This window comes from Ochotona princeps, chromosome 32 (assembly GCF_030435755.1).
Source record: "Ochotona princeps isolate mOchPri1 chromosome 32, mOchPri1.hap1, whole genome shotgun sequence".
In the NCBI taxonomy this organism is placed as follows: domain Eukaryota; kingdom Metazoa; phylum Chordata; class Mammalia; order Lagomorpha; family Ochotonidae; genus Ochotona; species Ochotona princeps.
The window spans coordinates 4076749-4090316 of record NC_080863.1 but is presented as its reverse complement, the minus strand read 5'-3'; the positions used below and the strand labels follow the sequence as shown (position 1 = coordinate 4090316).

The 13568-nt window shown below is 37.2% G+C and overlaps 1 protein-coding gene across 3 annotated transcripts in view; it reads left to right on the top strand.

The window, feature by feature from the left end:
- Positions 1–13568, top strand: part of GRIA2 (glutamate ionotropic receptor AMPA type subunit 2) — a 95352-nt gene that overhangs the window by 50159 nt on the left and 31625 nt on the right. For all 3 annotated transcript variants that reach the window (XM_058657544.1, XM_058657542.1, XM_058657543.1), the window contains exons 4-6: positions 3592–3788; positions 7730–7783; positions 12819–12980. In XM_058657544.1, the coding sequence (XP_058513527.1) occupies positions 3592–3788; positions 7730–7783; positions 12819–12980 (413 nt within the window). The remainder of the gene's footprint in view (positions 1–3591; positions 3789–7729; positions 7784–12818; positions 12981–13568) is intronic.

Here is a 13568-nt window from a genome sequence, read left to right as displayed (position 1 = left end):
TAGATGTAACATATCTTTAAGAAAGTGACCAGCAAAAGTTGTAAAAGGATTGGAATGTGGAAAGTAGTGCCTAAAGAAGAGATTTAGAAATGTAGCTATATATTTTTTCTCATTCTTGGAGAGAAAGTTGGTTAGACTTCACAACAGCGTTCAAGTACATGGCCGGTCATTGAAATGATCATGCTGGTCTGCTATGTGTGTTCTGTACCTGCTGGGAGTGAAAACCAGGAAGAGGATTTGAATTCTAGCATGGAAGGATTAATTCTCTGTGGCTGATGGAAGTCAACCAGCCATCTCTGATGTTTCCTAAAATGCTACTGAAAAAATTTAGCAGAAATAGACAAATTGTACATCTTTCAATGTGATGTTTTCATGTGTGTGTGTCATCTGACTTGAATCAGGGTCAATGTTTTTTTTTTCAGTTCCTAACCTGTGTTTGCAATGGAAATACCCCAGAATTGTGTTTGTTAGCTGCTTTGTGAGAGAAATGAATCTTTAATGTTACCTATTTTCACTCTCCTGTTCAGTAGAAATCCAAACGTCCTGTTTCTCTCTAGCTTTAACCTAGTGTCTGCCAATCAAACGTTTCCAGCTTTTATTACTAACAAAATGCCAATGGCATGTAGTCTGCTCAAATTTTCTTTTGTAAAATTTGTTTATATTTTTATTACAAGACTAGAAACAGGAGACCAATTCTGATATTGCATATATCTTTGATCTATCTTTGTAACCTGACGTTCAAAGTATGGCTGGATTTTCCATTTTGAAATAAAATCAAAATAGCTTAATATTTATCATGAATTTTAAATAACAAAGTAGGGACAAATATTGTGGCATAATAAAAAAAATGATGCCTGCAACATATCCTGTATGGATGCAGGTTCACGTCCCAGATGCTCCATTTCCAATCTAGCTCACTGCTACTGTTCCTGGGAAAGCAGTGAAGGATGGCCCATATGCTTGGGTCCCTGCTCTTCATTTAGAAGACCTGGAAGAAGCTCCAGGCTTCTGCTTTATTCCTGGTCCAGTCCTGTTCATTGCTAGTTCTTGCAGTTATTTAGAAATAAATCTCTCACATCAGGTAGATTCATTTGTAAACATTTCAGTGGTAATTTCTAAAAATGATTCTCATAACCATAATAACGTTATACCTGGACAAGTATTTATTATTATCACCATATATTTTCCACTATTTCTTCAAAGTCTCATATATCATATATTGGTTAAATTACTTTTCTTTCTAGTCTTTTGGAATGTTGTTTCCTGGGGCAGCAATTTGGTTATTGTAACTCTATGTTGCCATACATTCTCTAGCAATTAGTTGCTCGATTTAGATCTTGGACTCAGGATTACAGTGTTGGCACAAATAATGAATAACATTTACTGACTATAATCATTTGGAGATCTCTGCTGCTCCTTTTTCATGTTGTGATCTAAAGTTGATAATTTTTGCCTTTATTCGTTATTTCAATAAATGTTACAAAATGATAATGAATTATAAGGTTGTTTTAGAATATGTATTTAGAATATGTACCTCATATCATCTTTTAGCTGGAGTGTTTCCAGAATTTAACTTACTGGGAATTTGAGTATAATGTGTCTAGTACAGACCGGGAAATGCTTGCTTTACTTCATTTTTTATAAGTTTTCAAAAATGATTAATTAAATCCCTGAAATTCTCAAATGCAAAGAAAAAAAAGAAAGCCAGGGAGGCAGAAGGAGGGAAGAGGGGCTTGGTGCGATAGCCAAGTGACTAAAGTCCTTGCCTTGCCGTATGGGCTGCCAGGATCCCATGTGGGTGCTGATTCATAGTCCTGCTGCTCCACTTCCCGTCCACCTCCCTGCTTGTGGCCTGAGAAAGCAGTCAATCATGACCCAAGGCCTTGGGACCCTTCAGCTGCATGGGAGACCCACAACAAGCTCCTGGTTCCTGGGTCCTGGCTCCATTCTGCTGTGGCCACTTGAGGAGTGAACCAGTGAACAGAAGATCTTTCTCTCTGTATATCTGCCTTTCCAATAAAAATAAATAAATCTTTAAAAAGAAAGAAAAAGAAGGAAGGGTGGGGGAGAGGAATCTCCTATCTCTGGTTCACTTTCCAAATGCTTGCAACAACCACGTAGGAGCCAGACCATGAGTGAGAGCTGGGAATTCAATCAGGGTCTCATACAGGAGCAGCAGGTTCCCAAATATTCTCACACTATTACCCGTAACTTCCTGGGCTGCACAGTAGGAAGAAACTGGGATTGGAAGCAGAACTGGGAACTGAAGTCAAGCTGTGGCAATGTTAACTTGCAAACCAAACATGCATCCCTACTGTTTTCCTGAACATAATGATTTTAGCTATTTTATGTATTTACTTCTCATGAACTCATTCTAATTGATATTTAAATGATTCTATCATTCTGAAATAGTTCCTCTTCAATGGGGTCGATGAGATGGCTCAGCTGGCATAAATATGAACACCGGCTCATGACTGCGCCGCTCCACTTCCCATCCAGCTCCCTGCCTGTCACCTGGGAAAGCAGTGGAGGATGGCACAAAGTGTTGGGCGTTTCACACACTGATGGTTTGGGAGAACCTCTTTTGTTTCTGCTGTCACAAGGTCTTTGAGATTCCTCTTGTACATGTTTGGGTCAATATTGAACTCATAAATTGTGAAATTTCACATGCAAAGGTTGCCATTAAAATATCCCTAAAAAGTTAATAATGCTTTCCAAGGCTAAAATTGTGTTTTAATAAGATTTCAAATCAACCTAGTTCTTGTCTTGATAAATAACTTTAAATTTTGCACCAGCATTTAGTTATGGAAAGATGTGATCACATCAGATAAATTCTACATATTTTAGATGAAAGCCAATATTCTTTTAAGAAATGTATGATAAGCCTTTGCCATGTCATTGGCAAGATAATCTTTCTGGAGCTTTGATTTCTTATTTTCCCAATAAGCAATTAATAGTGAATTTGCTTTGATTGTAAGAGATGATGTGAATGACAAACTTAAGTACTATTTGCTGAATACTAAATGGCAATTCTGACTTCTCAGTGGAGCTCACCAAAAATGAGCTCTTCTTGAGAATAGTGTTATTGAATGGCAGATCATCATCAAGGTCTGAACCATTTTTCCATTGTCTAAGAGTAATAGGTGTATGTGACATCTCTGCTTCCACTTAAATCACATGTGTTATAGGTGTTAAGCCTTAGTCAGACCCAAAAAAGACAGCTGAGTTGAAAGAAGTAAGTATATTTTTTTCATGGAAACAATGATTCCTTTGCTCAGAATTATAGCATTTAAATGAGGAGTTTTTGAAATAAAGTGGACATAAGTCGAGATTGATAAAGCTCCTACCTGTAACTTCTTTTATAGCATCATCGTTTTCTTAGTTATCTTCAGGTTTAAGCCTTTGTCTGGTTAATAACCAACTGGCCCATCTTTAAAGAGATCTTCTTCAAATTGGTTGCTGTGTCATTGAACACAACACTGCTGCACAAAGCACATCCTTCTTCAAAATATACGAGCCGGCAAGTCTCACGACACAATTCCGAGCGATGCAGCCCTCTTTATCAGTAATCGCTTTTCTTGGCCTCCCTAGGCTTGTCAACTCTGCAAGCCGTGCTGGATTCTGCTGCTGAAAAGAAATGGCAAGTGACTGCTATCAATGTGGGAAACATTAACAACGACAAGAAAGATGAGACCTACCGATCGCTGTTTCAAGATCTGGAGTTAAAAAAAGAACGGCGTGTAATCCTGGACTGTGAACGGGATAAAGTAAACGACATTGTAGACCAGGTTCGCTATGCTCTACTTTCTAATGGCACTAAATATAGTGTGTGTGCAGCTTCAGCATTTGCCAGGAGCAGTTGTGTAAGGTGCTGGAACAGCACTTTGGATATTATGATTTGTGGAGGATGCATAAAAGCTCATCAATTAAATTATACCTGGCTTCAGTTAGCCATGGCAGACAGCCGTCAATTATGCTGACATAGTGTGTGAATCATTCAATGCATTCAATGTGTCATTCTTTGCACAGATGCTGAATGCTTCGATGTTTGTATGAATAGTATGTTTGGTATTTGAATCGGAAATTTCAAATTTAATCCTGTTTAAGTGTTTAAAGATAAAGAAATAGACATCTGTCAAGTCAAAATAAGTCTGAGTTCTAAGGCAAATTGAATAATTCATGGGCATTTTTGGACTCATGAGTAGTTATCAACTTTCACTGCATGTATGCTGTTATCTAGATGGATCTGTATCACTCTAGAACGTGTGTATTTATTTTTGAAAGTTTTTTCAAGTACCACTATAAAAACAAACTAATTTGTGAAACTTAAATGTGTAGGAATGACACATTCAAATTACACACACTATTTGAAAACATAAACTCAATGTGTATATTTGGACCCTCAGCAATAATGACATGATGACAGAAGTAATGAGGCTGGTTTCTGTGCTTACCCTGCTACGGCACTTTGGTGTAAGATCTTTCTCGATAGGGCAACTAGGCAGTTATCCACGGAGGGATCAAAATAAAATATATCGTATGTAGCAGACAGAGAAAGTGGCCAGGGTGGTGTTAACAAGGCATCCTGATTTGCTGGCATCTGCATATCTACCTTGCTAAGAGATAAGCAGTTGTGTCTGCACTAGTAGTGTAAATACTTGATGGTTCTAGTTCCTCGAACAAAGTCAGAATGGAAGGAAACTAAATATACAGCAGGGCAAGCATTTCTTCGTCTTACTAGGCATTAAGTGACTCATTAATTAGGACAACATTAAATATTCTGCAAAAATAAGTGTTTATGAAGTCCTAGTTGAAATGCAACATTGAACAACTGAATAAAACTATCTTGTTATGAGAAAGAAATAAATGTTGTATGCTTGAGCGCTGAATAATATCAGTCAAGATTGTTGATTCTAGTCTCAGGAGATGGATTTAGGATTAGTTTTAACCTGAAGGTGTCTTGTTCTCATGTCAGCTTCAGAAAACTGATTTGAATTTCATAGGAGGCCCTCATTAAAACTGAATTTTAATAATATTCACTCATCTTTGGTCTAAAAATGTATTTCTGACTCATAATACACGCTGTTGAAAGCCTACTAAAATATACATGCCCACACGTGTGCACATGCAAACATGATTTCCAAAACTCGAAGAGAGAAATTACATAAGAGACTTGGAAAACATGGTAAACAGTGTTTCAAACAGATCTATAATCATGGATACAAATGTGTCTAAATGGACACCAACTACACCCAAAGTATTTTGCAGACATAGATACAAGACACTCTAAAATGTGTTCAGTGAGTTCACTTGATGACTGATGTAGCATTTCACAAATAATCACTGAGGCAATTTTCTGTAAATGAAATGTGTGATGCAAAGAGATAAGAGGAAGGTTGCCTGCTGCATGGATTCATGGATCAGACTGGGGGGAAATGTGACATTTCATATCACAGTGTTACAAGTTACCCTACAGAGCGGTTGGACAAGGAAGAGTACTTAAGTAAAAAGGAAAAATTATCTGCAAAGGATTCACAGAAATGGAGTTACCCATTAAATGGTAAATAAATAGTCTGCAAGGCCTATAAGCCAGACTGTGACATAGCTAAGAAAGCAAGGTTAAAACGTCTAGGTGACAATTAGTTATGTGTTTATAGAAAATAACACATAATTTTGATATTGCAATACACTATGAATGAATAGAATGTTATGAGAGAAATTACAGAAAGAAATGACTTAGCTTGAGATCATTTCAACAAATAGTTTACTGGGTAGAAACTGATAGACTACATTCCAAGAAAATGATTTTCTACTCAATTATTTATTCAACCAATATTTATAAGGGAGTGGAGATGCAACAAGGGTTTTTATTTGCACAGTGGCCTGAAGTTAGCATAGTGTTAAACTACCCTAGACTATGACAATTTTTATTATTATCTGATACAGTTTGGAGGCACTTTGTTTCTATCTGTGATTAGACTGGAAAATGATTTGGCTGTCACAGATATTTATAATTGATGTAAGCTTTTACATAATTAGTACTTTGCTAGTTATTAAAGACAAAGTTCTGTTGTTTGGTGCAGCTGATGCTCACTTAACAGATAGGTTACTGAACTTTCATAGCCCTCTTTTCTCTCAATGAACACTAAGATCAAGTGGTGATTACTGATATCACCATTTATGTTTCTTAATTCCAAGAGAAAACAAAAGCCATGAGTGATTCCAGAAGTAGACTGCACAGTAAGCAGAGCTGCAAGTGTCACTTAATATCCAAGTGGCACATGATGGAATCCTTCCTAGGACTGTGTGCTCACTCTTTCAGTGTTCCTTCCAAGCACCTGCCTATCGGGGAGCAGGGCAAGTCAGGTGGTAATGACTGGTGTGAGAACCAAATGTGCTTTGGGAGTTGATACACTGAAAGGTGTGGTGCTGGGGAGAACTTTCCAGGCTGGAGTGTCAGAATACACAAAGTCCTGAGATGATGCCAGAGCATTTTTGCTGGATGTCACCTGCAAAGGCCAATGTGACTTGACTGTATGGAGAACGGCAAAGTTGGGCCTCCAGAGCCTGGCAGCAGCCTAGGAAGAGGTTCCCTGATTTGCTAAAGTTTACTCACTTGTGGGGAAAAAAGTGGGCTGTCACCAAGAGTGTTTAATCAGGGAAGGCAGCTGGTAATTTGACTTTTTCTGTATAGCCTTGGCATCTCATGCTTTCTGTTGTGTGAATATTCTCATCAAACAAAATCCCACTGGCCTATCTGTGCTCCAGGTCTTAGCACACCGTTTCACAGGTTTCTGCTCTTTTTATACATGATTCGGTTCAGTGAGAGCTAAGACAGGTGCAATTACGACAGGGATTATCGTGTGCATTAGAAGGCTGTCCACTCCTTCCAAGTTATGTTTACCTTACCACTCATCTATACTCAGATTTATGGGAAAAAATTAGTTTCTGTGACATTTTGCTATCTCATGTAGTTATCCTGTCCACCTCAACTAAACCACACAGAATCAAAACAGAAATGTTATTTTATATGACCAAGTAAGAATTCTTTTATGTGCATATTCATATTCTTTTTTTTGAATGAACACATTGTTAATTTTTTTAATTTTTATTTTTCACGATACAGTTCCCTAGGCTCAGAGATCTCCCCTTCCAGCCTCACCATCCACCTCCCTTCCTGTGTCCCCTGTGCTGGAACAGCCCTGCAGCAGCACTCACACGTCTGCCATTCTTCTGTTTAAGTGTATCAGCACAGGGTAGAAACAGACAACGTTAGGATTTACATATCATTAACATACTGTGTCTTTTAGCATCGAGAAGACACGTAAGAGCATGAAAGCTCAGCTGTTGGTTTGAGCTATTTAACTGTGTTTTTACAAGGAAAATGAGCATGGTGTTTGCAGGATTACAATCTGGGTTTCTTACAAGGTAAGCATATTTTGGTTCCATGCCTCTTAGCATCTTTTATTACTGACAAAAATGAAGCGAATATTTCAGTTTAGTTATTGAATTTTTGAAAGATGACATTCATTAGGCATTATAATACATTATTACTTTTCTGAGACAAGCGTTTCCTGAATTTCAAAATGACATTTTATCAAAAATGACTGTGTGAAATGTCAGAAACATTGTAGGTAAAATTCATTTTGTCATGAACCAGACTGTAATACTGGAATTATACACCTGTATTGTTTACATTTATTAAATAACTGTTTTCCATCTTTGGTAGGTTATTACCATTGGAAAACACGTTAAAGGGTACCACTATATCATTGCAAATCTAGTAAGTAAATGATTAGTATTTATTCTTTCACTAGAGATATAATTAATATGAAAATAATTTTCATGGTCAGTATTTATTCATGGTACTTTAAAGATATGGTTTATTTATATTTGATGTATTAGAAGTGATAACATTTTTTTTGCTTTGTGTTTTGTTAACTCTTTTGCCATTGCCTACTCAATTTCCTACGTTACAAATAATGTAAGAATTTTTAGAATGATATTTATAAATCTTTATAAATAATCTTAGAAAATATATTTTAGGTAAAGGGAGATTTTCAGAAATACATAACGTTTGTTTGTCCCAAGTTCCCTTTTATTCTATTACTATGTCTTATAAAGTTCAGTCTGTATACACTGCTTTGAGGTGTTTGATGTATATATAATATCTGATAATATCTGAAATAAGTGTACGTTCTGAGAGTACATCTTAAGATAAAACTAAGAGAACCTGGAACTATCAAGGATAGTTATATTTCTGATTTTCTACCTAAAGTACAAAGATACGGAAAAGAGGAAGACAGGCCCAGTTGAAGAGTTTATTCAAAGCATCAAATTAAGACTGACTCCAGAAATCTCTCATGTCTGTGTGGACAGACATTTATGTCACGTGTTCTGTTGTAGCAGATTGTTACATTAGAAAACATCATTTCCAGAAGCAATAAAGAACTTGTACAACCTTAAAACTGATAAATATTTTCTTTGTAAGGTTATATCAGTTACATAGAATATTGAGACTTAAACCTACATGCCATTGGGAGAAATGGGCTGACTCTGATGAGAGTTTTGCAGTTGGCAACTGCAAACATCGCCTAGGACTAGCCCTTGAAGTCAAAGAAGGGGATCTTAAAGGAATCCTCATGGAGAGGAAAGAGTCAACATAAATGAACCTCCCTTAGCAGTCTCCTGGAACCACGTCTGGTTCAGCGAACAGCACACACAGCCAGTGCCCTGTGTGATCAGTGCCATTTGATGAACAGCACACAGCCACATTGAGAGCTGTGATCTTTAACAATGTCCAGATGGAGACACTTATAATGGGACATTATGAAATAGCGACAGAAGGTGGCTCATCAATTTCAGAATTAATATCTGACAAAATGGAGGATACAAGTACTTGAGTGATCGAAAGAAGAAAGCAAAATTAAAAAAAAAAAAACACAAGTTGATGCTGCTGTCATGTTTCCAGGGAGATGTTTATCCAATATTTGTTCTGAACTCAGGTTCGCTTTTTCCTTTTCTGAAAACTTGATTTGCTCCCAATATAGACTCCCTTGTGAATCACTGAGTCTAACACTCTGTATAGTGTTGCACTTCCTGGGAGTTTGAAGACACTTTGAAATTCGGTGGCAATGAAAACTGAAGCATGCTCCTCACTGCAAAAGGACTTCATCTTCTAAACACTTGATGGAGAACATTTCTTTCTCTAGCCAGATGAGTGTTAGAGTTGGCAGTTACAAATAGTAAAAAAAAAAAATCATCTGCTATTATGGATCAACTTCTTCAAGAACTGTTGAATGTCTGATTAGGTGGTGATTAATTTCCTGATACGTTACTGAAGAGGCTAGCTTTTAGCTGAAACGATGAAGACATGATCAAAAGGGTGTCGTGTTCTTATGTCTTCAACCCTACCACTCTAGTAGGCTCCATCATTTATAAAACCGTGGTTTCACAGAACTGATGACGACTCATCTGTATGTCAGATTTTTGATTGCCACAGTTGCTGCCGGAGTAGTGTCAACTTGAATTCTATGAGTTACTGCCATCTGCGATGTTCAGCTGTGGCCTCCTGCAGCAACTTATTCCCTTATTTTTCCTTTTTTTTATTCCTTCGCTCCTCATAATTTGAACATTTTTTGAGAAAAAAAAGTTAGAGAAATACAGATCCTCAGTGAGGCCTGAATTAAAATCCTATTCCATTTCACTTAAAAGTGTCATTTGTGATGAAGCCACCATAAAATAATAGTGAAAAAAAAAAGATCGTAGAAGGCCTTGTGGAAACAAAAAATCAGAAAGAACATACCCATAGGTGCAGGAAGTAAGCCAGTTGTTTCCAGGATACACAGCAGGTGAAGAACAGATGCCTGTCATAGACCACAAAAGGATGACCAGGCCAAAGGTCTCTTCATTGTTGGATGGATAAAGGAAACACTTTTGTTTATTCTGTACATCCCCTGGAAGTGCAGTGTTGAATAAAAATGAACTCCACTCTTACAACTTGCGGTGAGGAAAAGGGACTTTATTGTATCCACAGTCCAGTCAGATTTTGTCATTGACCACAGCAGTGAGGAAATGGCTTCCATTGTTCAAGAATAATTCTCTGGAATGTTATAGCTAGGAGCCATGGGCTAAAGCATAATAATCCCTGGGGGGGGGGGGGGCTTATCACCTGCACCTGTGAATGGATTCATGGAATTAAGTAAGGGCCTCACTTATTTCAAAGACAATAAGGAGGGGTTGGATACCCCACAAAGCCTTTCTACACAACCCATACCATCAGGCAGTTGTAAGCCCTGATACCTAAACACTGAAATCTTCCCTTCATAACATTATTTTTTAGAAATATATGAACTGGGGAAATGCTTGATTCTGAGACATGAGCTGAGACCAAACACAAAATTTCAGTAACTATGTCTACAGGAAATTCTCCTGATGGACTTGAACCATGCTCCGTGCTGGTTGTAGAATTTAGTGATGCATATGTGAGCATGCCTCAAAGAGCAGATAGTGAAACTGAGAGATGTTTCGTGTGGTGTCATGTCTTTGAAACCCGATGCATAGCTTTTCCACAATGTCCATTTTCCTTTAATTCTCTGAAACCTCTCATCTACCTAAGGTAGATTAGAAGAGTCTGAAGAAACTGAACAGCTCAAAGAGAACTTAAAATATAGACAAAAAGAGTTGAGATCCACTTCACCTGACCATCTCACTTAGACATTTTATTTATACTTATGCGTGTGTGTAGAAACTCTAGGAAGTGGTTTAATGTCTTTTGCTTCAAGAGTCAGGCATAAGTTGGCATTTGAGAGAAATCTTTGTTATAAATGATGGCATGGAAATGATCAGAAATAGGACAGAGCAGATGAAAGCATGTTTTAAACTGTAATCAATATCTACAGGGAACTAAGGGAAATATTTTCCCTATAAAAAGAAGAAATTGTACTACAAAGTAAAAACAAACCAAAAAATAGGATAAGAGAGAGAGATCTGGGAGGTTAACTAGTTTGGCTTCTGAAAAATCAAATTTAAATTACATAAATATGATGATAAAGTTGAGAAAATCTTCCAAAATTCTAAAAATAAATGAAAACAATACAAAATAAAGACAAATGAGACTTATGGAAATAAGTGATACACACACCTGACACATAATCTAACACTATACTCTTTGTAATAAAAATTCCATAAGGATAGGAGTGAAAAGCAAACCGTCGTGAATCATCTGGAAAACCCTCCAGAACTGAAGGATACATAGGCATACTTTGATAACACAGAATAGTAAAAGGACATACATGTTTCAGAGTGAAAGTGTCTTTGTAGAATTTCAGATACAAAGAGAATACAAAGTTTCTGGCAGGTGATGGGAGGGTGGATAAGTGTGAGACAAATCCGGTATCGGAGTAAGCAGGCCCGACACAATGGCTCAATAGCTAATCCTCACCTTGAATGCCCCAGCATCCCATATGGGTGCTGGTGTGTATCCGGGCTGCTCTGCTTCCCATTCATCTCCCTGTTTATGGCTTGGGAAATTGACAGAGCATGGCGTAAAGCCTTGGGACCCTGTACTGCGTGGGCGACCTGAAGAAGCTCCTGGCTTCGAACTAGCTCAGCTCTGGTCATTGTGGCCATTTGGCGAGTGAACCAGTGGGTAGAGACCCTTTCTCTGTCTCTCTCTCCCTAAATCTGACCTACCTTTCAATAAAAATAAACCTTTAAAAACAGGTATCAAAAATAAGAAGAAATTACAAATTTTAAAAGAAGAAACAGAGGGGGAAAAACTCAATAGGATAATATCTTCACATTATGTAGGTTTCAATTAAAAATTCTACGCCTGGATAAAACACTTATCAACATAAGATATAGTTATTTTTCAGATAGGCAGTGTCTCAAAAAATTTCCTTCAAAATATTGAGGAACTCTAGGAAAGAAAAAGAAGAAAGCATGAAAGAAAAGCGCAACCTAGGGAACAGCGAATTTAGCTCAGAAAATGGCAAGGGCCAACTTGAGGACGCTGCTGTAACACGGCATGGAAGAGGAACTGACTCACTAAGAGGATTTCATGGCAATTAAACACTCAGGGGATCACTGAAATGGATAACTTGAAATGTATGAGCAGCTGGAAGAAAACAAGCTTCAGGTATATAAAGGCACATAATAGAGAAACTGAAGCATCGATTAACTCTAAGGTAAAATAATGTTCAAGAAAGAAAGTTAAATTCTTGTGTATTATTTGACCACTGTGAATACAGAGGTGCAGATGAAATACTCCTTAAAATAAGTGGCTTACTCATGGAAATAAGTTATATACACAAAAGCACACTAATGTCATATTAAATAATTTAATAATTAATAATTTAAGAAAGAGCCATTAAGTAAATAAGTGAAAAAACACATATGTATGGAGATTACATGTTTTGAAGAATTTAAATGTACTGTAGTACAGTATGTGCAGTAGTATAGAATTTAGGAATTTTCTGTCATGTACCTTTTTTGTGCTATTTACATTATTTTGCTGAAAACGGAAAACAAAATTCTTAGCCAATAAACAGCCAATAATTATGCTCCCCAGATAAAAATTACGAAAGTATTTTTTAATATTACCAATATCAAAGAAAAGGATATTCTACATATTGGTGAGTGAAGATCCATACTGGTTTTTAGTTGTTTCTGAAAATGTTCCTTAGGAACAGTCTCTGGAAGCTTTACTGTATGTCCTTTGCAATACGTAACATCATAATTTGCAGGGTTGATCGATTAATGTTAACTTCTAAGCGTTTCCCAGATAGAAAGCATGACAGAATCTGTTTTATGTCTAGGGATTTACTGATGGAGATCTATTAAAGATTCAGTTTGGAGGCGCGAACGTGTCTGGATTTCAGATCGTGGACTACGATGATTCCTTGGTGTCTAAGTTTATAGAAAGATGGTCAACGCTGGAAGAAAAGGAGTACCCTGGAGCGCACACAACCACAATCAAGGTCTGCCTGCACTTCTGCTTTTTCATTCTAGTGCAAGAGCCCGGGGAGTAGAGGTTGGAGGACAAAGCGCCAAGACAGAATCGAGGGCACAGTTATAAATGTGACAGACAGTGAAAAATATTTGTCACAGTTGATTGTTTAAACAATTGCAGTGCTTTATCGCTCTTGGGTAGTCCGCTCCCTTCTGCCTAAATTCCTTAGTTGTTTTGCTGGTTTTTTTGTAATAGCAAACTCAAGACACATAGTGGACAAGACTATTTGAAATCATGTGTTCCTGGAAGTTCTGTTTAAGGAGGTGATTTTAAAGTTGAGACCTGAAAATTCAGAGAAAGTTTTCCCTACTGCCGTGAAATTGCATTTGCAAACAAACTGAGGAACAACAGACATCAGATTATATTTAATCTGAACAAATCTCTCTTGTAGACAGGTCAATCCATAAACATACAACTGCCTGCCCAAAGAGGTCTAGGGAATATTAAAGAAGATTCCTGAAAAATGGATTTAGAAGCTTATGCACATTTATTAGGTGTGTGTGTATAAGTCTCTGGGACACAAACAAAATATAGCTTTCTCAATTTGTTTAAACCA